A 25,417-nucleotide genomic window follows, 5' to 3' on the forward strand; every position below is an offset into this window, starting at 1 on the left:
ACTACGAATGTGTTTCTTGAATAAAATACAGTATTTATTTTTAGGAGTGGCCATGCCTTAGCTGCCAGCGTCCTATCCTCTAGAATTCCCTTCTTAAAATTCTTAACACTTACCTCTTTGATTGTGTTTTAGGTCACCTGGCCTACTATCTCATGTGATTTGGTTTGAAAATTTGTTTTATAACTGTCCAGTGAAGCACTTTAGAATATGTTACTATGCTAAAGTTGTAATGTAAATTAAAGTTGCCTCCTCACTGAATTGTGCTGGTTGCCAAGACCTTTTTTGTAAAGGCTGCATGAGTTGGGTTGCTAAATAATTTTCGCTTGTGTATTTTTCAACTTAATGAGCGTCCTAGCCAAGGTGCAATTCCCCCCTCTTCCTTTTACGTTGTTAATAGGAGGAGTATCTACAATGGACACTTTTTACTGGAGGCAGTGCTAAATGTTGTAATTAGTGAGCATCAACTGTAGATTTAGACCAATAGATAATCAATGAAACTGGTTGCTATAAACTGCATTTCACTGTTTAATTGCGTCTATAGTGCCACTACCCCTTTCCTTGTAGAAAGCGACATTATAGATTCCACTGAGTTTTGTGCCTGTTTTGTAAATTTTTTTTCAGTTTTTGTATGCTTACATGTTACTTCCCTGTGGTTTAGTTGAATCTAGTTTCATTGTAACTGTATTTGGTTCAAGTTTGAACAGTGTTATTCATGTTCGTTTGATTATTTTGACATCATCCAAAACTCGACTTGTCCTAACTTGCACCAAGTTCCGTTCACCCTCGTTTGCTCGCTGACCTACATTGTATTCCAGTCATAGAATCCCTACAGTGCAGAAGGAGACCATTTGGCCCATTGAGTCTGCATTGACAACAGTCCCACCCAGTCCCTATCCTCATAACTCCACATATTTATCCTGCTAATCCCCCTAACCTACACATTTTGGGATACTAAGGGGCAATTTAGCATAGCCAATCAACCTAACCCGCACATCTTTGGACTGTGGGAGGAAACCAGAACACCCAGAGGAAACCTACGTGGATACGGGGAGAATTTGCAGACTCCACACATCGACAGTCACTTGAGACTGGAGTTGAACCCGGGTCCCCTGGCACTTCCAGGAAGCAGTGCTAACCACTGTGCCACCATGCCATCCAAACAAGTCAAACAATGCCTTTTTTTTAATTCTCACCCTTGTTTTCAAATCCTTCTAATCTCCTTCAAACTCTCAACCTCCTGAGATATGTGTTCCTCTAATTCTGGACTGTTAAGTGTCCTTGATTTTAAACACTCCATTGGTGCCCATGCCTTAAACTGTCTAAGCCCTAAGTTTTGGAAATCTCTCTGTAAGCCTCATTTCCCCCTTTAAAGACACCCCTTGAAATCTACCGTTTTGATCAAGATTTTGGACATCTCTCCTAATTTCTTCTTACGAGGCTCAGTGTTTTATATGAATTTCTTTGGGATATTTTATTATGTTAGAGATGCTGTTTTTTGTCATAGTAGCCTGTGAGCAGAAAACAAAGTAGCTTAGCTTTGAAAGATAGGGATTTACTTTAACTCAGTACAAGTTTAAGGAGAATTCTTGCCACTGAAAGTTGCATTACAGAGGCTTGTTTCAAGTGAATTTGGCAGACTCCAAGTTACATCTCGTCCTAAACTCAAATATCCGGCACGTTGGCACAGTGGTTAGCACTGCTGCTTCACAGCTCCAGGGACCTGGGTTCGATTCCCGGCTTGGGTCATTGTCTGTGTGGAGTTTGCACATTCTCCTCATGTCTGCGTGGGTTTCCTCTGGGTGCTCCAGTTTCCTCCCACAGTCCAAAAATGTGCAGGTTATGTTGATGGGCCATGCAACAAAAAAAAAGCCCCTTAGTATCCTGAGATGTGTAGGTTAGAGAGATTTAGTGGGTAAGTACGTAGGGATCTGGGAGTAGGGCCTGGGTGGGATTGTGGTCGGTGCAGACTTGATGGGCCGATTGGCCTCTTTCTGTACTGTACATTTTGTATGATTTCTATGATCCAGAATTTCAATGCTTCTATATATGCAGAGGTACATTGCATGGTCAGCTAATTATAGAAGAGCGATAGAGCTGTGTTTCTTTTTCCAAACGTTGAGAATAATTTTTAAAATTGGTCTATGAAGATCCCAAGCAAGTCTAGTAGAGCATTTTTTAATAAGAAACGTTTGTGCGATCTTGTATGACAGACCATTAGAGGAAGCTGTTAGTGTGCTTGGGGGTGTAATCACCACCTTACTATTGAGGCAAAACTAAATGTTTAAGTTTATGTACAGCCATGTCCGCTGTGCTTGGTGTATCTGCATTCCTTAACTTGCTGGAGTAATTCTTGGTTACATAGAGAAACCCATACTACGGTTGAAATTACAGATCTGATTTTATATGTGCACATTCATGGGGGGAAGCCTCAGAAATGTTGACATACGTTTAATCCTGAATCTATTGAGGTAAGAGCTTGTGCACTATTTTTGCACATATGCAAAATGCTTGTGCACAGATTTTTAACTTGTAGGACGAGATGTGGCTAAAGTTTATTTATTAGTCACAAGTAAGGCTTACATTAACACTACAATGAAGTTACTGTGAAATTTCCTTAGCTGCCTTATTCCAGTGCCTGTTCGGGTCAATGTACCTAACCAGCGTGTCTTTCAGACTGTGGGAGGAAACCGGAGCACCAAGAGGAAACCCACGCAGACACGGAGAGAATGTACAAACTCCACGAAGATAGTGACCCAAGCCGGGAATCAAATCCGTGTTCCTGACACTGTGAAGCAGCAGTGCTATCCACTGTGTTACCATGCCACCCTCAAGTTCACAGCCTCTATTCTTTTCAACTCTGGCTTAATATTGTTGTTGCCAAAATGTCACTTGATATTCATTAATGCATATGTTTTAACAGGGATTACTGGATAATCATTCTCGTTGCATCATAACGGCACAGAAGGAGGCCATTTGACCCATTGAGTCCATACTGGCAGTCTGTAGAGCAATCCAGTCAATCCCATTTCCCTTCTCTATTCCCCTAGCCCTGGAAGTTTATTGCCCATAGAGTTTCCTTTTGAAATCATTCATCGTCTCTTTCATAAGAACATAAGAAATAGGAGCAGGAGTAGGCCATCTGGCCCTTCGAGACTGCCCCGCCATTCAATAAGATCATGGCTGATCTGTCGTGGCTCAGTTCCACATTCCCGCCCTCTCCCCATAACCCTTAATCCCCTCTCTTATCAAAAACCCATCAACCCCGCGTCTTAAAAATATTTAGCGAGGTAGCCTCCACCACTTCAACGGGCAGAGAATTCCAGAGATTCACCACCCTTTGAGTGAAGAAATTCTTCCTCAACTCCGTTCTAAACCGCTCCCCCTTTATCTTGAGGCTGTGCCCCCTAGTCCTACCGTCCTTTCTGAGTCCTTTCTGTCCTTTCATTTTAAGGAAGGAGCCAAGGCTAACTTTTTCTGTCAGTGTCACTGCGCTGATGACTCCAGTGATACTGTAGCCATTTGTAATACCCCAACTGCAGCTATGACCACAAGTTTAAAGTTTATTTTATGAGTGTCACAAGTAGGCTTACATTAATACTGCAATGAAGTTACTGTGAAAATCCCCTAGTCGCTACACTCCGGTGCCTGTTCAGGTACACAGAGAGAGTTTAGCATGGCCAATGCATCTAACCAGTACGTCTTTCGGACTATAGGAGAAAACCAGAGCACACGGAGGAAGCCCACACAGAAATTAGGAGAACGTGCAAACTCCGTACAGGCAGTGACCCAAGCAGGGAATCGAACATGAGTCCCTGGTGTTATGTGGCAGCAGGCAGCAGTGCTAACCACTGTGTCACCATGCTACCCAGATAGGTAACTCTACAAATTGAAGCAAGAATCCTTATGGTTTGGTTTACTGTGTAGCCCATCATCTAGCATATTTAGCCACTATGGCAAGGGAGGTACTTAACATTTCTTTTAAAAAATGTTTTGTGTGATTATAAATGAGTTGGTCCTAATTACTTTGCTCAATTCAAATAAAACTTGGGTTCATGTGTTTTTCCCAATAACTTGTCCAGTCTGAAATCTGCTGCATGCCCTAAAGCTGAACAGCCTGTTTCTGTGTCATGATGTGAAGATGCCGGCGTTGGACTGGGGTAAACACAGTAAGAAGTCTCTCAATACCAGGTTAAAGTCCAACCAGTTTAATGGTTGGACTTTAACCTGGTGTTGAGAGACTTCTTACTCTGTTGTATGTGACCAGTGTGTCTATGATCATAGTAATTCTTTCCTGTGAAATTCCAAATTTACAGTGTTAACACCTTGTTTATCATTCAGGTCTGGCAGGCTGCACTGAACGCTTTGAATCCAAATCCAATTGATACTTGTTCTCTTTGGCTCGATTATGCTGTTGTGGCAGCGCTCCCGTCCAAAGTCAGCCGCCACAACAGCCCTTCTTCAGCTCACTTTCTCACACGACTGATTTGCAATTGTTCGTCTAGAAGAATTAACCGGTGCATTGTGGTGAGTGATCGACTAGGCTCCCATGCATGTACGCTGTATGTACTTTCTTCCTAATTTTTATTCACAACCATTCTCGTTTCTAAAACTATAACTTAATGTTTCCTTAATTTATCATAAAAGATATTCAGTATCAACGGAATGTCTCCTTCAGAGTGCATTCCTAATAATTTTGCCATTTTAAAAGCTGAAGGAATTGTCAAAGAAAGTAATGTGCAGGCAGGTTTAATATTGTTTTTAGATCAGTATTATTGAGCAATTTGTAGATTGAGGGATAATTCTCTTCTAATGTACTTTTCTGTTGAGTCTGATTTCTGCTTTCTACATAAACTTAGAACATAACAGCACAGTACAGGCCCTTTGCCCTCAATGTTGTGCCGAGCTATGTCCAACCCCAAGATCAAGCTATCTCACTCCCTATAATTCCAGTGTGCTCCATGTGCCTATCCAATAACCGTTTAAAGTTCCTAAAGTGTCCGACTCCACTATCACAGCAGGCAGTCTATTCCACACCCCAACCGCTCTCTGAGTGAAGAATCTACCTCAGATGAGGTAGATTTTCTGCTGTTCCCTAGCTCATTTGTAATAGTATTTTTATTCCTTCATACGATGCAAGCACATTAGCAAGGCCAGTATTTATTTCCCATTCTTAATTTCCCATTCTTAATTTCCCTTACAAAGGTGGTAGCAGGCTTCCTCCCTGAACCACTGCATTCATGAGTCTTGGTGAACTCGTAGTGCTGTCAGGAAGGAAGTTCCAGGGTTTTGACCCATTGACAGTGAAGGAATGACAATATAGTTTCAAACAGGATGGTGTATGTGGTTTGGCAGGGAATCTTGCAGGCAGTGATGTTCGAGTGTCTGCTCTCCTTGTCCTAAAGGGCGTGTTTTTGGAATGTGCTGTTGAAGGAGCCTTGGTAAGTTGTTGCAGTGCATCTGCGGATGGTACACACTGCTTCAACTGTGTGCTAGTGGTGGTGGGAAGTAAATGTTTAAGGTGACAGCATGCCGATCAAGTGGTCTACTTTGTGCTGTATGTTACCAAATTTTTAATGAATTTATAAAAAAATTCTGCATGACTGAGGTAAAACGCTGGCATCACCTCTAGTTCTCAGAAACTTTGGTGAATAGTGGTGATCACAGTAAAAAGTCTGACAACACCAGGTTTAAGTCCAACCGATTTATTTGATAGTAAACTCACCAGCTTTCGAGGGGTTTCCCTTTTCTTCAGGTGAATGGAGAGTTCTGGCCTCAGACAGAGCACATAACAGCACAGACAGTTTACAGATTACTGTAACATTAAGAGGACCAGGTGAAGACTTTGGGGACATGGGTTCAAGTCGCACTATGGCAGCTGGTGGAATTTAAATTCAATGAATTGAATCTGGAATTGATAGCTAGTCTCAGTAATGGTGACCAAGGAACTATAATCAGTCATTGTAAAAACCCATCTGGTTCAATCATGTCCTAATAGGAAGGAAATCTGCCGGCTGGCCTACATGTGACTCCAGACCCACAGCAATGTGGTTGATTCTTAACTGCCCTCTGAAACGGCCAAGCAAGCCACTCAGTTCGAGGGCAATTAGGGATGGACAACAAATGCTCACCCACATCCCATGAGATGATAAATAATAACATTGCCAAAGTTTTTTAAAACATCAATTTTTAAGGAAATGTCAACCTGTCAGTCAGCATGATGGAACTAGAACCATGAACATTTGCTGAACTAGATATTTGGAAAATGTACTGTCTAGAAAATACAATAGACAAACCCAACCCAACCAAGGCTAGTAAATTAGACTATAATCTCTGGCACCAACCATCAGGGAAAGGCAATTACATAAAACTGAGAGCAACAGTTTATAAAAAATGGTCCGAGATGATCAAGTTTGGGAAAGAGTCTCGTCACTTAGCTCAGCATAAAGTCTGAAAATCGAAAATCAGAGTTCTGCAGATGATGGAAATTTGAAATATAAACAGAAAATGCTGGCGAGAATCCCAGCAGATTAAGCAGGATCTGTGTAGAGAACGAAGCAGAGATAACGTCTCAGCTTGGTGATGAAAAGCCACAGACCTGAAACATTGGTTGGGATTTTCCGGCCCTTACACGGCTGGGCATCATTATCGGTGGGATGGAAACTGTTGGAGAGCATTGATTTTCAATTTGATTTTTCCAGTCCTGCCCAACATGGAAAATTCTGCCCATTAGTTCTGTTTCTCTCTCTACACAGACTCTGCTGAACTTTCTGAATTGTTTCCAGCATTTTCTGTCGGATGGACAACAGAGTGGCACATAGCTGTCTCATAGCTCCAGGGACCCAGGTTCAATTCTGGCATCGGGTCACTGTTTGTCTGGAGTTTGCACATTCTCCTCATGTATGCTTGGGTTTCCTTCAGGTGCTTCAGTTTCCTCCCACAGTCCAGACGTGCAGGTTAGGTTGTTTGGCCGTATATGGATGGCATGGTTAACCATGTCAAAGGCATTCTAGAAGAATGAGGAGAAAGTTGACCTTCTTAGTGAGTGTTTGTGTGATTTTATAAGAACAGATGAAAGAAAGCAGGTGGTCAACATTAAATAAAATAGCAAAGAGTTCTATAAGCATGGCCTGAGTGGAAAGAAAGTAAAATTTGAAGCAAGTATGGGACCACAAAAAATGAAAAGGGTTTTCAGATTCTATGCTGAGTTAAGTGATAAGGCTCTTTCCAAATGTGCTGGTCACCTCGGACTGTTTTTTATAAATTGTTGCTCTCAGTTTTAAGTGACTGACTTTCCCTGACGGTTGGTGCCAGAGATTACAAACTAATTTACTAGCCTCAGTTGGACTGGGTTTGTCCGTTGTATTTCCTAAACAGTACATTTTCAAAATATTTACTTCAGCAAATGCTCATGGTTCTAGTTCCATCGTGCTGAACTCCAAGTTGACGTTTCCATAAAAAATTGATGTTTTTAAAACTCTGGCAATGTTATTATTTATTGTTTCATGGGATGTTAGCCAATTTAGACCCTAGTGTCAGGGGATTAACAGGGTAAATACATGGGGTTATGGGAATAAGGCCTGGGTTGTCAGTGCAGACTTGGTGGACTGAATGGCCTTCTTCTGCCCTTGTAGGGATTCTATGAACTGCTTTGACTTTAGTGAGAAACTTTCTGGACCCACTTTTAGACAAGAGCAACCATGTTCTCAATTGCAGGAGTAAACAGTATTGGACGTGCCTGATAAATAATATGTGCACTTTTAAAAAATAGTTTTAACTTAATGTGATTATAACTTTTATTTCAGTTAGTTTGTGAATACACAGAGGTTTTTGCATCAGCTTGTGCGCTAACAAGGGCATTTCCTTTGTTTACTCGATGCACTGGATTGCCGGAACACGGAGAGAAACTCACTGTTACTGCAGAGTTTATTCTGGTGGGAGAGAACGCCAACCCACTTACTGAATCTACACTTGAGGTGAGTATTAGCATGATGCTCAGAGGATCTGAGATGATGCAATTATTGATGTATATTTAGTCATGCTGTTTTTGTTCCTGCAGTCCCATCTTTATGTAGCATTTATATCCTGTATAAATTTATGCACAGTGGTGGTCAGATTAATTTTGCCATTACTGACTTGCTAATCCAGTTTGAGCTGGAGTATAGGGGAGGAAGAAGGATAGGGTTAACACTTGCATTTTGAAGTCTTGTAGCACAGATCCTATGGTTGGTACCGTCTCAATATACTTTCTAGTCTCCTTTCATTATCCTGGGATGCTGTCACCTTGGGCCTTGAAACTTTGTCATATTAACATTTTTACGCATAAAGACTGTAAAGACTCACATTCCAACCATTATTTTGTAAATTGAGTTTGTGTCTTTATGTGTCCTGTTTGTGAACAGAACACTCACTCACCTGATGGAGGAGTAGTGCTCTGAAAGCTAGTAGCTTGTGCTATCAAATAAACCTGTTGGACTTTAACCTGGTGATGTGAGACTTCTTACTGTACTCCTGGAGTCCCAGCTTTTCCTTGCTCTACACAAACAAATGTTAAAATATTTTATTGTCTTTGCCATTCCCTCATCTCAAAGTGCCAGACAGCCCTTTCATCTTTTGTGGTCTCACTCTTGCTTCAAGTTTTATTTTTTTCCACTCAGGCTATGCTTATAGAATTCTTTGCTAATTTGTTTGATGTTGACCACCTGGTTGGTTTCTTCTATCCTTAAAATCATGCAATCATGCAAAAGGTAAACTTTCTCCTCATTCTTCTAGAATACCTTTGACATGGTTAACCATGCCATTCACCTCCAATGTCTCTCCACTATCATCTGGCAAGGTGGAATTCCTCTCACCTAATTCCATTTTTTTCTTTGTGAGACCTTATGAAAAACCTTCTGAAAGTCTAAATAAACCAAATCCACTCTACTAGTTACATTTTCAAAGAGTTCCAGTAGATTTGTCAAACTTGATTTCCCTTGTCTAAATCTATGCTGATTTTGCCTAATTATATCATTGATTTCCAGATGCTGTGCTGTGAAATCCTTAATAATGGACTGTAGCAACTTCCTTACTGCTGACGTTAGGCTCACTGGTCTATAGTTCCCCGTTTTTTTCTCTACCTCCCTTTTTGAATAGCGGGCTTGCATTAGCTACCCTCCAATCTGTAGGACCTATTCCAGAGTCCAAAGAATTTTGAAAAATGACCACTACTGTCTAGAGCCACTTCCTTAAATACTCTGGGATAAAGATTATCAGGCCCTGCAGATTTATCCGCCTTCAATTTCCACTAAACCGTTTCTCTAAAACTGATTAACTCCAGCTCCTCACCAAAACTTGTGTTTCTCAAAAATTATTCATGTCTTCCTTCGTGAATGATATGGAGATGCCGGCGATGGATTGGGCTAAACACAGAAAGAAGTCTCACAACACCAGGTTAAAACCCAACAGGTTTATTTGGTAGCACAAGCCACCAGATAAACCTGTTGGACGTTAATCTGGTGTTGTGAGACTTCTTACTTCCTTTGTGAAGACAGAAGCAAAGTATAAATTTAGTTCCTCAGTCTTTAATTTTACCTATTATGAATACCCCTGTTTCTGACTGTATGGAGCTTATATTTGTTTTTGTCAATCCTGTTTATCAATTTTTTTTTAAGAAGGAGTAACAATTTGCGAACAGCAGCCTTGCAGTTTATATAATATCTCAAGTATTGTTTGGAATAATTGCTTTCTGATGCCGTAATATAAACTGCAGTGGTGACTTGAACAGCCCCATCTAGAAAAATTGAGATGATTTCATTTTTTTCTGTAGAGAAAAACAACCTATTTAGGTTATAATATGAATACAGTAATTTTATTCAGGTATATGCATTGATTGTTCTAATAGATTTTCAGTACTTGCCATTATTTTTCCATAGTGTCTGATAAGTGCTGCTGAAGGCATTCAAATAGCTGCTCGTATTGTGGATACACCATGCAATGAGATGAATACAGATGATTTCCTTGTGGTGAGAATGTTTGAAATGTCAGCTAATGTAGACAGCAGAAACATAAACAGCTATTTTTCTTCTGTACTGTCACTTAATGTCAAAAGCCATCAACTCTCCATTTCCTGTCATGCTGAACTTTGATGTAGAGATGCCGGCGTTGGACTGGGATAAACACAGTTAGAAGTCTCACAATGCCAGGTTAAAGTCCAACAGATTTATTTGGTAGCAAAAGCCACTAGCTTTCAGCCTTCAGGAGAACATGACCACGACACCACACAACCCTGCCACAACAACCTCTAAGACATGCCGGATCGTCGACATCGATGCCATCATCTTACATGAGAACGCCATCCATGAGATACGCGGTACATAATCTTGCAACTCGGCCAATGTTGTCTACCTGTTACGCTGCAGGAAAGGATGTCCTAAGGCATGGTACATTGGGGACACCATGCAGAAGCTACGACAACGGATGAATGAACACCGCTCGACAATCACCAGGCAAGAATGTTCTCTTCCTGTTGGGGAACACTTCACCGGTCATGGGCATTCGGCCTCTGATCTTCGGGTAAGCGTTTTCCGAGGCGGCAGCCTTCATGACACATGACAGCGCAGAGTGGCGGAGCAGAAACTGATAGCCAAGTTCTGCACAAGAGGACAGCCTCAACCGGGATCTTGGTTCATGTCACACTATCTGTATCTCCCTCGACTTGCAAAATCTCACTAACTGCCCTGTCTGGAAACAACACACATCTCTTTAACCTGTGTTTAATGCTGTCTCCACTCACAATATCTGTACCTTTAAGACGTGATTACCTGTAAAGACTTGCATTCCAATCATTATTTTGTAAATTGAGTTTGTGTCTTTATGTGCCCTGTTTGTGATTAGAACTCCCACTCACCTGACAGGGGGCAGCGTTCTGAAAGTTAGTGGCTTTTGCTACCATATAAACCTGTTGGACTTCAACCTGGTGTTGTGAGACTTCTTACTATGGCAAACTTTGTCAGGACTGCAGCAATAATGGATAATGTATTGTGTTATTATGTGTCTAGCAAGTTAGAATATTCTATTCATGTATGAATAATCCAGATTTTCCCAAATGCTTAAATTTGTTGTCCTTAAATCATTTTGCCATAGTGCTGAGCTTCAGTCAGTCTTTCCCTGTACATATTATTCAATGCGGCATCAGAATATTGGGAGGCATCTTCCATTGACCCCTGCTTAGACATCACGGTTTGCTGATTCAAGTAGCTTAATATCTTAGATTTGTCTGTGTAACCAGAGGGGTTGAGAGAGGAGAAAAACATCACCTGTGAATCTGCTGGGACATAAATTAGTTTTTTGTACCTTTTTTTTAAACTACATTCAGGATGTGTAAGTGTATCTATTATGTTGGTTTAAAAATTGTCAGGAACAATGTGAAATACAAGCATCAGAAGAAAGAACTTGCATTTATATTGTGCTTATCACAACCTAAGGACATCCGAAAGCACCTTATAGTTAGCAAAATGTAATCATTACTGTAATGTAGGGAATAGCAGGCAATTAACATACAGCAAGCCTTCACAAGCAGCAGTGAGTAACAGCCGGAGGATCAGTTTGTGTGATGTTGATTGTGGAATAAATATTGGCTAGGGCACTGGGAGGACTCTCCAGTTCTTCTTTAAAATTAATTCTTTTCTACATTTCGAGAAGGGAAGGTGGAGCTACAGAACGCTATCTCTGACAGTTTATAAATCCCTCAGTACTGCACTAAAGTGCACTTAACTCTCTAGAGTGGAACTTGAACCTGTAATATTTTGATTCAGAGATTGATTCTCTGTTACCATAGAGAAAAATCAGCAAGCTCCCAACAGGTTTGGAAGTTGAGCAAGATGAGTATGCTTAATGAGGGGGGGACACGAGATGTCTGATCCGGTAGATGTGTCTTGTGCATACATTGAGGTTGCAACATAAGTCCCTTGTCAGGCCCCACTTGGAGTACTGTGCGCAGTTCTGGTCGCCTCACTATAGGAAGGACGTAGAAGCTATTGAAAGGGTACAGAGGAGATTTACAAGGATGTTGCCTGGATTGGGAGGCATGCCTTATGAAGATAGGTTGAGGGAGCTGGGACTCTTCTCCCTGGAGAGACTAAGGTTGAGAGGCGACCTGATAGAGGTTTATAAAATGTTGGGAGGAATAGATAGGGTGGATTCTCAGAGGCTATTTCCCCGGGTTGAAATGGTCGCTACGAGAGGACACAGATTTAAGGTGCAGGGAAGCAAGTACAGAGGTGATGTTAGGGGTAGGTTTTTCACTCAGAGGGTGGTGAGTGAATGGAATCGGCTGCCGTCAGTGGTGGTGGAGGCAAACTCGCTGGGGTCTTTTAAAAGACTTCTGGATGAGTATATGGGATTTAATGGGATTGGGGGTTATAGATAGATCTATGGATTGGTAGGTATTGATGTGATCGGCGCAACTTGTGGGCCGAAGGGCCTGTTTGTGCTGTAGTGTTCTATGTTCTATAAATTAATTGTATCTGTGAATCCTCTTGATGGTGGGAGTACTGTATGTTTGTGGCCGTTGCAAATTCAGTAAGGTAGAAGTGCCATGTTGGATTACTTTAAAGAATTTGTAATGCTTTTCTGCTGATTACCAATTTATGAATTTTGTTTTTCCAATTTGCATGCATTGGCTGTTTCTGGATTAAAAATTTGTCTCCTTGCTCTGTGTAATAATAGCCATTGAGTCCATTGCTCTTTATGGAGCTCAGTGCCTGAAATAAGTAGCCCTGATCCCTTAGCTATGTTAATTTTATTGTAGTAAGGAAATAGCTTACTTGTTAATTCACTTGAGTAGTGAATACTTGAGGTTTTAAAATTAGATTAGATTTTAGAGCATGAGCTTGTTTTATTTCCACATTTTGACTTTTGATTTTACTCTTTTTTCCTTGAGAGATTCGTTTAAGACTTTATTCTTTCTCTGACTAGGAAATTGAACAAGTTGGATCTGAGCTGGGCATTATTCCCACCATTATTCGTGGAGAAGAACTTAATCATAGGGGATTTGGAGGTAATGTCTATCGTTGAGTTAATGCTGCTTTTAAGAGATCGGCATTATGGCACTGTTAAAGCTGGAAGGTAAACATTGTACAGCCAGATGTGGCTAAATCAAGATTGGACTCATGACCTTACTGAAGACTTTCTGTACTTTTTAAAAAAAAACTGTAGGAGGTGGCAGGCGTCAGGAAGTGTAACTCGTAATGAAGAAAATTATCTGTGGTTTCCTGTCAGTTGCTCCCTGTAGACATCATTCTGAATGTTTGAACGCAGGAGTGAGAAGTTGGCTGTCAAAGGAATACAGAGATATTTAGTTTAGGGAACTAGGCTGACAACAGGCTGGTGATAATTGATGTAAACAGCTACCAAGGTGCTGGGACTAGAAAACTGGAATAAATATTTTAAGATGAATGGTAGTAGGACAAAACAGAGGAAAGGATGCTGAGATTATTGTTGGACAGCATATTCAAATTGTAAGCAACATCTGGATGACTCCATTCTCCCTAAAGCTTAGACGTGAGAGGGCTACAGAATCCATACTCCCTGATCGTGAGGCTCATTACGTAGGAATGTGCAATTACTATGCTCTGAGTGTGTAGCTCTTGGTTAGCAAAGAGCAATGGCGAACTTGTTCAGCCCTGTTTGGTGTAATTCTGTGCAATTTGGGTGACAGGAGTGGGACATTCGGACTATTAATGCGTACAGAGAAGGGGATGATGCTTGGGATGAGGGACTTGAGAAAATACAGAAATGGAAGTATTTACGCTGAAAGAAAGAAAATGTAAGGGAGGGCTTACTGACATTTTCAGGATTTGAAGATGCATAAGTAAAATTATCCCTGGTAAATTGTTTGTTGTAGCTATGAGCTGTGACCAAGGAAATGCTTTTGAGCTTGGAAATATTTGTGGAATAGACTGTAAAGGGAAATAGTAATGATGTCCAGTGTTGCTGAATCATAGAATCTCTGCGGTGCAGAAGGAGGCCATTTGGCCCATTGAGTCTACACCAACTCTCTGACAGATCCTCTCCCTGAGCCACGACAGATCAACCATGATCTTATTGAATGGCGGGGCAGGCTTGAAGGGCTAGATGGCCTACTCCTGCTCCTATTTCTTATGTTCTTATAACCCTGTGTATTTATTATGTTTAATTCATCTAACCTACATATCTTGGGACACTAAGGAGCAATTTAGAATAGCCAATCCACCTAACCTGCACATCTTTGGACTGTGGGAGGAAACTCACAGACATAAACTCCACACGACAGATGCCCAAGGCTGGAATTGAACCCAGGTCCCTGGTGCTGTGAGGCAGCAGTGCTAACCACGGTGCCACCGTATTGTCAATTCTCAAGCAAACAGTTACTAAGATATAGAGTGCAAGCCTGGATATTTAAAAAATAAACTTTGGGGCCAGCCAAATGGACCACAACTGTTCCCAGTTCTCCATGTTTTGTATGTTCAACTTTCCAATAAAAAAACTTAAAAAAACAATGTTCTCTTTTTTTTATGTGATTAGTATTCCTGTTGCCAGAATGAAATATTCTTTGCAGAAAATTTGTGTAATCTTTTATAACCTTGGGATTAGCTCATTGTGCTACTTAGACCATCGTGGAATGGAAGCATAATGGTTATATTAGGAATCATAGTCCAAAGATCTTGGCTAATGATTTGGACATATGAGTTTAAATTCCACCACAGCAGCTGGAGAATTTAAATTGGGCTAATTAAATGAATCTGGAATAAAAAGCTAGTGTTAGGAAAGGTTGCCCTTTAACTAATGGTTTATTGTAAAGCCTATTTGATTTACTAATAATCTGTTGGGGAAGGAAATTTGCTACTAATAATCTGTTGGGGAAGGAAATTTGCTGTCCTTACCCACTCTGGGCTTTGTGATTCCAGGCCCACAACATTGTGGTGAACTCTCAACTACCTTCTGAGATGGCCCGAGCAAGTCACACCATTGTCAAGAGGGCAACTTATGCTCAGTGGTGAAACCTTGATCTCCTGGCTAGAGTGTGCTTCTCGCCTTTTTGGTTAAATCAAGCGTCCGATCAAGCCCAAGATCGGGTGCAATGTCTCATCTTGAAACATAAAAACTAGGAGCAGGAGTAGGCCATCTGGCCCCTCCGGCTGATCTTTCATGGATTCAGCTCCACTTACCTGCCTGATCACCATAACCCTTAATTCCTTTACTGTTCAAAAATTTATCTATCCTTGCCTTAAAAACATTCAATGAGGTAGCCTTAACTACTTCACTGGGCAGGGAATTTCACAGATTCACAACCCTTTGGATGAAGAAGTTCCTCGTCTTGGCTGCTTGGATCTTATTTGTCCTTTTTATGGGACTATGAATTGGTTTCAATTTGCATTTGGTTTTTGGAGCAAGCAAGAAGATGGATTTGGGTTTCCCAGTCTACTCTGCACATTGGCTTTGTAAATGTTAAATTGGAGGAACTTTAAGAATTGAGCAAATTTTTTTTTTAAAAGAATGAGCAATAAACAATTACTTTGTCAGTGCTGACATCCTGTAAATTAATTTAAAAAGCATAACATTGAGATACAGAATTATTAGCCCTGGTGTGTTTGGATTTGTACTAGAACTTCTACTAGATTTGAAACTGGAACCAGCGGGCATGGCCTCAAAATAAGGGGGAGCAGATTTAGGTCTGAGTTAAGAACATAAGAACATAAGAAATAGGAGCAGGAGTAGGCCATCTAGCCCTTCGAGCCTGCCCCGCCATTCAATAAGATCATGGCTGATCTATCGTGGCTCAGTTCCACTTTCCTGCCCTCTCCCCATAACCCTTAATCCCCTCTCTTATCAAAAACCCATCAACCCGCATCTTAAAAATATTTAGCGAGGCAGCCTCCACCACTTCAACGGGCAGAGAATTCCAGAGATTCACCACCCTTTGAGTGAAGAAGTTCCTCCTCAACTCCGTTCTAAACCGCCCCCCCTTTATCTTGAGGCTGTGCCCCCTAGTCCTACTGTCTTTTTTGAGCGGGAAGAGTCTCTCCACCTCTATCCTATCCATCCCATTCATCATCTTATACGTCTCAATGAGATCTCCTCTCATTCTTCTAAACTCTAACGAGTACAAGCCTAGTTGAGGAGGAACTTCTTTACACAAAGGTTGTGAATCTGTGGAATTTGTGCCCAGTGAAGCTGTTGAAGCTACCTCATTGAATGTTTTAAGGCAAGGATAGATATGCTTTTGAAAAGTAAAGGAATTAAAAGTTATGGTGAACGGGCGGTTAAGTGGAGCTGAGTCCACTAAGAGATCAGCCATGATCTTATTGAATGGTGGAGCAGATGGCCTACTCCTGCTCCTAGTTCTTATGTTCTTATATCTGGTCTCTTGAATTCATTGCTAAACAGTATTATTTAAGTGTGAACTGAGATCCTGACTGCAAGGTTCATTGGAATTTCACTCTCATTGTATTTGGATCATTGCAGTATGATCCTTTCACTTCACTTCAATCGAGTATACATTTGATTTGTATTTGTTTGAATTTTTAGGTATCTATGGAGTTGGAAAAGCTGCAGTGAACCCACCTGCTCTTGCAATACTTAGTCACAAGCCAGAGGATGCTACACAAACTATAGCTTGGGTTGGCAAGGGTATTGTTTATGACACTGGTGGTCTCAGCATCAAATCAAAGGTGATGCAACTTTCCTGTTCTATCTGTTCTTACCTTTGCTGATCACTCACTAGACCAAATTTAGAATGATCAAATCTGACCTAACATTTTAACTGTTAAATATAGCAGCTTTTATGAACTAAAAGGTATGCAAGTCAGATGAAATCCAACATGTTTTATTTTCTGTGCATTTAGAGGAGACAAATGTACATGGGGCTTGCATACCCAACATAATAATAAAGGGTTTACATCACTATGTTTTGATGGACAGTATTCTTAAAATATCACACTGAGTATATGTTGTCGCATATACCTGAATTCCTTAATTGGTTCTTAACTCACAGATACTGTTTAAAAAGTGTTGCTGTCTTTCATTAAAAACAGTTTGGTATTTTGTTGAGCACACCTCTGCAAATATTAGAAAATTTTCACTGACTGACTAACAAAAAACTGTACAAGTGCAAGGCTGCATGTTTGGGCAAGGTCAAATGCCATAGCTTACCAATCTGATCCGGTAACAAATTACCAATAGTCCAACTGAAGCAATATTAGCTCCAGATTAAGACTGTATTGGCATTGATGATCTTAATTTGTGACTTTCTTTTATAGTCCAGAATGCTACTTGAATCTGTTTAGTTAAATGGTACAGTATGATGAATTCAGTGAAAAACTTGGTAACCAATAATAGGTTAAATAAACCTATCCTTTACTAATGTAGTAAAGCATCAGCATTAAACTTTGTGACTTATTTTGCATGTTTGGAATTAACTTACTGGATTTTAATTATACCTCTGTCAGCATGAGAGTTGAATTGGTTTCCTTTTGTAGACTTACATGCCAGGCATGAAGAGGGATTGTGGGGGTGCTGCTGCTGTCCTGGGAGCCTTCAGAGCTGCCGTGAAACAGGTGAGTTTACACCTTTCTCTTATCGGTACTAAGGGATCCTAGAAATGGTATCAAATTAGTTTTTTTTCCAATTTTTGACATTTCCAAGACACTTCCTTTTCTGAAGCTGAGTCTTGCTGGATACAGATTAATGAGCAGGGGCCCATATTTACTGATCTTAGTGGTTTTGGAAGGACAGGGTTGCAGCTACACAGAGGCAGGTCTGAGTTCCTTGTGGAGCAATTTGTGAATGCCACGAGAGAGATTTAAATTAACTCAGTAGGGGTGCAGGAACCAGGAGGAATTATCAAAGAGGAATACCAAGATGTACAAAATACTGAGAGAGAAAGATAGCACTAGATTTGATTTGATTTTATTATTGTCACATGTATTAACATACAGTGAAAAGTATTATTTCTTGCGCATTATACAGACAAAACATACCGTTCATAGAGAAGGAAACGAGAGAGTACAGAATGTAGTGTTACAGTCATAGCTAGGGTGTAGAGGAAGATCAATTTATTGCAAGCTAAGTCCATTCAAAAGTCTGACAGCAGCAGGGAAGAAGTTGTTCTTAAGTGGGTTGGGTACGTGACCTTAGACTTTTTATCTTATTCCCGAAGGAAGAAGGTGGAAGAGAGAATGTCTGGGATGCGTGGGGTCCTTAATTATGCTGGCTGCTTTGCCGAGACATCAGGAAGTGTAGACAGCGTTAATGGATGGGAGGCTGGTTTGTGTGATGGATTGGGCTACGTTCATGACCTTTTGTAGTTTCTTGCGGTCTTTGGCAGAGCAGGAGCCATACCAAGCTATGATACAACCATAAAGAATGCTTTCTATGATGCATCTTTAAAAGATGCTGAGAGTATGGAATAATAAATTATTGGGTCTGATTGGCATCAGGGAGAAAATGATGTCTAAATCAGGGTTAATGTGTATGTATGCAAATGTGAGAAATGTGGTTAATAAGATTGGTGTGTTACAGACACAGGTATATCAGGAAATATGATAATGTGGCCTCACAGGAATCTGGCTCAAAGGAGGACAGAACTAGATGTTAATTAGTCCGGAATGTAACGTGTTCAGGAAAGGTAGGAAAAGAAGAAAAGGGAAGGAGTTGGGGGTATTGACCAAGAAGAAGGCTCATTATTTTCTCTCCCTCCTTCCTTGAAAAGTGGTGCAATACTTGCCAACCTTTAATCTTGTAGGACTGCTCCTGAACCTATGGAATTTTGGAAGATCAGAGCTACTACCCACCATCTCTGCAGTTACCCCTCTTAACCTAAAACCTAAATTTTACGTTTGGGGTGCACACAAAGTGGCCATGGGTGAGAGTGGGTTTCACCCAAGATTGTGTTGTTAACGCGCTATTACACTGGCTGGCCAGTTAACGGCCGTACGATGTGAGATGTGCTCTGTGAAGGGTTCAGTGCTGTGGGGGAGAGTGGGAGGAGGATGGTCACCCAGCAAAGGGAATGTGTGGGCTCGTGCTTTCAACGCCCTCCCTCAGTGGGACAGCCACTGTGGAGTTTTCTGAGAGAGATGTTGATCTGTAAAGAAGAAACATCAGTGGAAAAGCTATGCCACAAGTGTCTGTGTAGTGCGATGATACATAGACCTCAGTCTCCAGGCGCACGTTTAATTTTATTTGAGCCCTGACTTTCATCCCACCCTAGACTGAGGTTGGAGCTAAAACATGAAGACCGTGTAGAAGGAAGCCAGAGAACCCGGAGGAAACCCATGCAGACATGGGGAGAACGTGTAAACTCCACACAGCCACCTGAGGCTAGAATTGAACCTGAGTTCTTGGCGCTGTGAGGCAGCAGTGCTACCATGCCATTCTTAATCTTAAATAGCTTTGCTGTTATTAATTTCCCTAATTTCTTCACTTTTTTGCCCCTAGGTTATCGTCTATTTCTGATGGAACTTGTGTCTTCTATTGTGAAGACAGATATAAAATATTTGTTTGATGCCTCTGCCATTTTTTCTTTTCCCATGATAATTTTTTCCTGTGCCTGAACCTAAGTTACCAGTATTTACTTTAGCTACTCTCTTCCTTTTTATATTCTTAGAAAAGCTCTTATCTGTTTCTTATATTCCTGGCTGGTTTCTAAAACACTTCCAATCCTGTCTAACCGAATGATCTAATTTGTTATTACATCCTTGCCAAAGATGTTAAAGCAAGACTCAATTTGTCTTTTCCATGGATTCATTGATCTGTGAGCTCTGACAAAGGGTCAGCATCTTTGCACAGAGGCTGTCAGACCCACTGTGATGTTCCAGCATTTTTTGTCTTTGTTTCAGATTCCAGCATCCGCAGGAAATTGCTTTTATCTGTTCAACAAGCTCCCTCAGCTTCATATTAAAATGTTACCATTTAAGATGTTGTTTATTTTCCTAATCTTTCTTTCAAAACATTTCACAATTTGGCATTCCCCTATTTTTTGATGTACATAAGAAAACGTGTTTGCATTCTGCTGTGTTCCCCAAACATTTGGCACATTCACATCAGTTCATATATTATCTTCCTAAAATGTGGTTTTTTTATGTTACTGTGGTCCCAGTAACCGTAAGCAGTCACTGGAGGCGATTTAACCTGAGGATCACCACATCTCAGGCAAGGGGCCTTCGTGAATAGCGTCAGTCAGAACGGGGATTGAACCCACACTTGGCGTCACTCTGCATTACTAACCAGTAGTCCAGCCAACTGAACTAAACCAGTCCCACCATATAAGTGTCTAATGTGGTGCTTAATTAGTGGTACATATCAATGAAGAAAAATTACATGTCTGTGACTTATTATGTTTGATATAATTCCAATGCAAAACATGTTGCAGATTACTAAATCACATAATGCAATTAGAGTCTACTTTAAAGATATCTGGTGAATCATCTGTTGTGCTTAATGGCACAGCTTCAACAATTTAATTTTTTTCAATTAGGGTTTTAAAGAGAACTTGCATGCATTGTTCTGCTTGGCTGAGAATGCTGTTGGAGCTAATGCAACAAGACCAGATGACATTCATCGACTGTACTCTGGAAAGTAAGTTAATGAATTGACGTGCTAAAATGAATCGTCCTCCAATTTTGTTAAAAGCAAGAGTGGAAGTATTAGAAGCAGAGAAAGATTTTAAATTTAGTTTCCTTCGTAATATTTTGCCATGTGTAATCATAATATGGGTTATACAATAGTAAAATCACTTTTGTGTTGGAATTTTATTTCAGCAGTGTTTTTTTTAGAAGAGATTATGAATTTGCCTTAAATGCTGCTTGTTAATATTTTGGTCAGGAGCTCAGATTGCTTTATCGTCTTGGATATTTGCAATTTAATACTATGCTTACCTCGTACTAATCTTGCAAATACTGTGGCTGGATGAACAAAATAAAGTGAAGCTTTAAGGAATAGAATATAAAGGTAAGGAAGTATTGTTGCAACTATACAAGGCATTGGTGAGGCTGCATCTGGAGTATTGTGCACAGTTTTGGTTCCCGTATTTGAGGAAAGATGTTGTGGCACTGGAGGCAGTTCAGAGGAGGTTCACTAGATTGATTTCAGAGATGAGGGTTCTGTCATATGAAGAGAGATTGAGCGGTTTAGGTCTATGCTCTCTGGAATTTAGAAGAATGAGGGGAGATCAAATTGAGGTATTCAAGATGATGAAAGGTATGGATAAAGTAGATGTGGAGCAGATGCTTCCACTGTGGGGGCATTCTAGGACGAGAGGTCATAGTCTTAGGGTAAGGGGTAGCAAATTTCAAACAAAATTAAAGAGAAACTACTCCTCCCAAAGAGTTGTGAATCTCTGGAATTTGCTGCCTCAAAGTGCGGTGGATGCTGGGACAATGAGTAACTGCAAGGAAGAGTTAGACAGATTTTTAATTGGTAATGGGTTGAAAGGTTATGAGGGAAAGGCAGGAAAATGGGGATGAGGAGCATATCAACCATGATTGAATGGTGGAGCGGACTCGATGGGCCAAATGGCCTAATTCTGCTCCTATATCTTATGAATTTAAGTGGCTACATAAGCAAGATCAGTTCTGATTTTCTACTTACAAAAACATTTTTGCTCAATAGAACTGTTGAGGTCAATAACACAGATGCAGAGGGTCGTCTAGTTTTGGCTGATGGGGTATCGTATGCATGTAAAGACCTCAAAGCAGATATCATCTTAGATATCGCCACTTTAACTGGTGCTCAGGTAGGTAAACTTTCCAATTATTGTAGACAATCATTCATATATTCTGATCCTAGTCTTACTTTACATAGACTGCAAGGATCACCTGATGTTGCAGTGCACTAATTGGTGTTTTAACTGAAAGTAGTAGTTTCCATTGACTGAGGCCATCATTTTAAACAACTGAAGATGAGTGAGTTGTTGTTCAAGATCAACTTTTTCATTCTTAATTGATTGGTAATTTTAAGGTATCAAGCCTTACACCAGCAAGCATTTTATTTTTTATTTAATAGTCTGTCAACAATAGAGTTATTTGGAATTTGTCCAACATCACCTGGGTTGAGGGTGGAGGATGGTTATGGTCATATATGAGAATTGCTTACTGCGAAAACCCAACTACTGTGGAATACAAGGTTTGACTAAAATTGCATTGTTTGTTTTAGGAAACTTAGTTGGTTTTAGGAGTCAGTCACACCAGAATTCTTTTATAAATATGCCCCTCATCAATGTGCATTGTCTGTAGAATGCCACTTGTTGGGCAAGAAGGCAGCCTGCTCCTAGTGGCACTTGCTGGCGACTATTGATGAGATAAGAACATAAGAACATAAGGAATAGGAGCAGGAGTAGGCCATCTAGCCCTTTGAGCCTGCCTGGCCATTCAACAAGATCATGGCTGATCTGAAGTGGATCAGATCCACTTTCCCGCTTTCTCCCCATAACCCTTAATTCCCCAGTCTGTCAGAAACCTATCTACCCATGACTTTAATATATTCAGCGAGGTAGCTTCCACCAATTCAAAGGGCAGAGAATTCCAGAGACTCCCCACCCTTTGAGTGAAGAAATTCCTCCTCAACTCTGATCTAAACTGCCACCCCCCATTATGAGGCTGTTCCCTCTAATTCTGCTATCCTTTCTAAGCGGGAAGAATCTTTCTATCTCTACCCTATCTAACCCCTTCATTATCTTATATGTCTCTATAAGATCCCCCCTCAGCCTTCTAAACTTCAACGAGTACAGACCCAGTCTATTCAATCTCTCCTCATAGGCTAACCCCCTCATCTCCAGTATCAGGCTAGTGAACCTTCTCTGCACTCCCTCCAAGGCCACACTTGCCAACATTATACTCCATCTGCCAGGTCCTCGCCCACTCAGCCTATCCAGATCTCTCTGCAGACTTTCCGTGCCTTCCATGCAATTTGCTTTTCCACTCATCTTTGTGTCATCAGCAAATTTTGTTACCCTACACTCAGCCCCCTCCTTCAGATTGTCTATGTAAATGGTAAACAGTTGACGCCACAGCACCGATCCCTGCGGCACTCCACGAGTCACCAACTGCCAATCAGAATAGCACCCATTGATTCCAACATGTGCAACATCAACCCAAATGTCAAAAATGTTAAGCACTTCTGTTATTCTTATTTAGAAGATACATACTCCCCAACCAACCCTCTGTCGCATTGTAGTGGCTTCCAATACAATTTTTGGATGCAAGCAATTTATAAAGCTGGTGTACTAATTGTCTTTCACCAGTCCAACTTGTCCTACTTTGAGATTTTGGTTCCTGTATGGTTAATAGGTAATACCTCTATGATAACATCCAATTACTGAAATGGTATGTTTGTAGCTGAGCGAACAAATCTTGTGTATGATTTTTCCTTTTTCCAACTAGGGTGTTGCTACTGGAAAGTACCATGCTGGACTGCTGACCAATAGTGAAGAATGGGAACATGCCTGTGTAAAAGCTGGGCAGAACAGTGGTGATCTTGTGCAGCCAATGGTTTACTGTCCTGAACTGCATTTCAGCGAGTTTACATCTGCTGTGGCAGACATGAAAAATTTTGTGGCTGTAAGTTAATAATGGACCACATGAAGCAAACCAAACGAGCACCACTAGTTGGGATGACTGTGCTTTGTTTGTTCTTTTAGATTTGTGTGGCTTCTCTTTGAGACATAGCTGTTCTATACAGATGAACATTTTTTCATTGATTTGTAAAAGTATAATCTAATGTAAAATTTAACTTTAAATACTAACTGGTCAATCCAGTCTTCTTACCTTTACCATATCCAAGAAACTAAGTAGCAGCTATTTAGTTCAGAGGTACTAACGTTTGCAGCAAGTGAAGGTTTAAAAACAGCTTTTTTTAAGCAGACAAGAAGGGCCAAAGGGCCTGTTTCTGAGCTGTAATTTACTAAGGGTCTAAGTGAGGAATGTCAGAATTGGTAAGTTGAACATCTAAGCACCCAGTGTTTGCTTCAGACTTTCAATTGTAAAAGTGTGATTGTATCAATATAGGATGAGCCTTAGAGTCTTAAACCAGTTGGGTTCTTCAGACAGTGGTTTCATGGTCACGGGGCGGCACGGTAGCACAGTGGGTTAGCACTTCTGATTCACAGCACCAGGGACCCAGGTTCAATTCCGGCCTTGGGTGACTGTTAAAGGTGCAGTAAGTTGCTGCAGTACATCTTGGATATGGTACACATTTCTCTCACTATGGTGGTAGTGGAATGTTTAAGGTAGTGAATGTGGTGCCAAACAAGTGAATTGAGTTGCACTTTAGTTGAGTTCAGTTAGAGCTGCACTCGTCCAGGCAAGTGGAGAGTATTCCATCACATTCTTGATTTATACCATGTAGATGGTGGACAGACTTGGGAAGTCAGAGGTGTGTAATTCATTGCAAAGTTCCCATTGCTTGACTTGCTGTTATAACCACACTATTTCATATGGCTTGTTCAGTTAAGCTTCTGTTTGATAGCAACACCTCGGATGTTATTAGTGCAATATTCAGCCATAGAACCATAGAAATAATACAGCACAGAAAGGAGTCAATTTTCCTATCTTGTCCATGCTATCCTGTAGACATGATGTGGGGATTCTGACGTTGGATGCCGCTAAGAAGTCTCACTACACCAGGTTAAAGTCCAACAGCTTTATTTGTTAGCACAAGCTTTCGGAGCACTGTCCCTCCAGGTGAGTGAGGAGCTGTGTTCACAGACAGGGCATACTTAGATGCAGACTCAATTTACAAGATAATGGTTGGAATGCAAGTCTTTGCAGGTAATCAAGTCTTAAAGGTACAGATAATGTGAGTGGAAAGAGGGTTAAATGCAGGTTAAAGAGGTGTATATTGCCTCCAGCCAGGACAGGTAGTGAGATTTTGCGAGCCTAGGCAAGTCGTGGGGTTTACAGGTAATGTGACATGTTCCCAGTTGAAGCCGTCCTCGTGTGCAGAACTTGGCTATCAGTTTTTGCTTGGCGATTCTGCACTGTCATATGTAGTGAAGGCCGCCTTGATGAACGCTTACCCTATGATCAGAAGCTGAATGCCCATGACTGCTGAAGTGTTCCCCGACAGGAAGAGAACACTCCTGTCTGGTGATTGTCGAGAGATGTTCATTCATCCGTTGTCGTAGCGTCTGCATGGTCTCGCCAATGTACCGTGCCTTGGGACATCCTTTCCTGCAGTGCATCAGGTAGACAGCGTTGGTCGCAAGAGTATGTACCATGTACCTGGTGCATGTTCTTACGTGAGATGATGGCATCTGTGTCGATGATTCGGCATGTCTAAATTGATTAAACAAAAACCGTAGCGGAGTCTGACAATCTTATAGTAGCCCTTTTCTATCTTTCTACAGGCCTCACCAGTATCTTCTACAGTTTCATCATTATGTCCCTACTTTATGTATTCTGTA

General features: G+C 40.9%; 1 protein-coding gene across 2 annotated transcripts in view; it reads left to right on the forward strand.

The window, feature by feature from the left end:
- Positions 1-25,417, forward strand: part of LOC145346842 (putative aminopeptidase NPEPL1) — a 31,705-nt gene that overhangs the window by 1,006 nt on the left and 5,282 nt on the right. The window contains exons 2-10 of one of the 2 annotated variants that reach the window (XM_080194665.1): positions 4,339-4,524; positions 7,803-7,973; positions 9,912-10,001; positions 12,955-13,036; positions 16,546-16,688; positions 17,496-17,573; positions 20,495-20,595; positions 21,628-21,751; positions 23,397-23,573. In XM_080194665.1, the coding sequence (XP_080050791.1) occupies positions 4,339-4,524; positions 7,803-7,973; positions 9,912-10,001; positions 12,955-13,036; positions 16,546-16,688; positions 17,496-17,573; positions 20,495-20,595; positions 21,628-21,751; positions 23,397-23,573 (1,152 nt within the window). The remainder of the gene's footprint in view (positions 1-4,338; positions 4,525-7,802; positions 7,974-9,911; positions 10,002-12,954; positions 13,037-16,545; positions 16,689-17,495; positions 17,574-20,494; positions 20,596-21,627; positions 21,752-23,396; positions 23,574-25,417) is intronic. The other variant, XM_080194666.1, reaches the window with a different exon arrangement.

The sequence above is a fragment of the Carcharhinus amblyrhynchos genome, chromosome 8, assembly GCF_965287045.1.
Source record: "Carcharhinus amblyrhynchos chromosome 8, sCarAmb.v2.hapA, whole genome shotgun sequence".
Taxonomy (NCBI): Eukaryota; Metazoa; Chordata; class Chondrichthyes; order Carcharhiniformes; family Carcharhinidae; genus Carcharhinus; species Carcharhinus amblyrhynchos.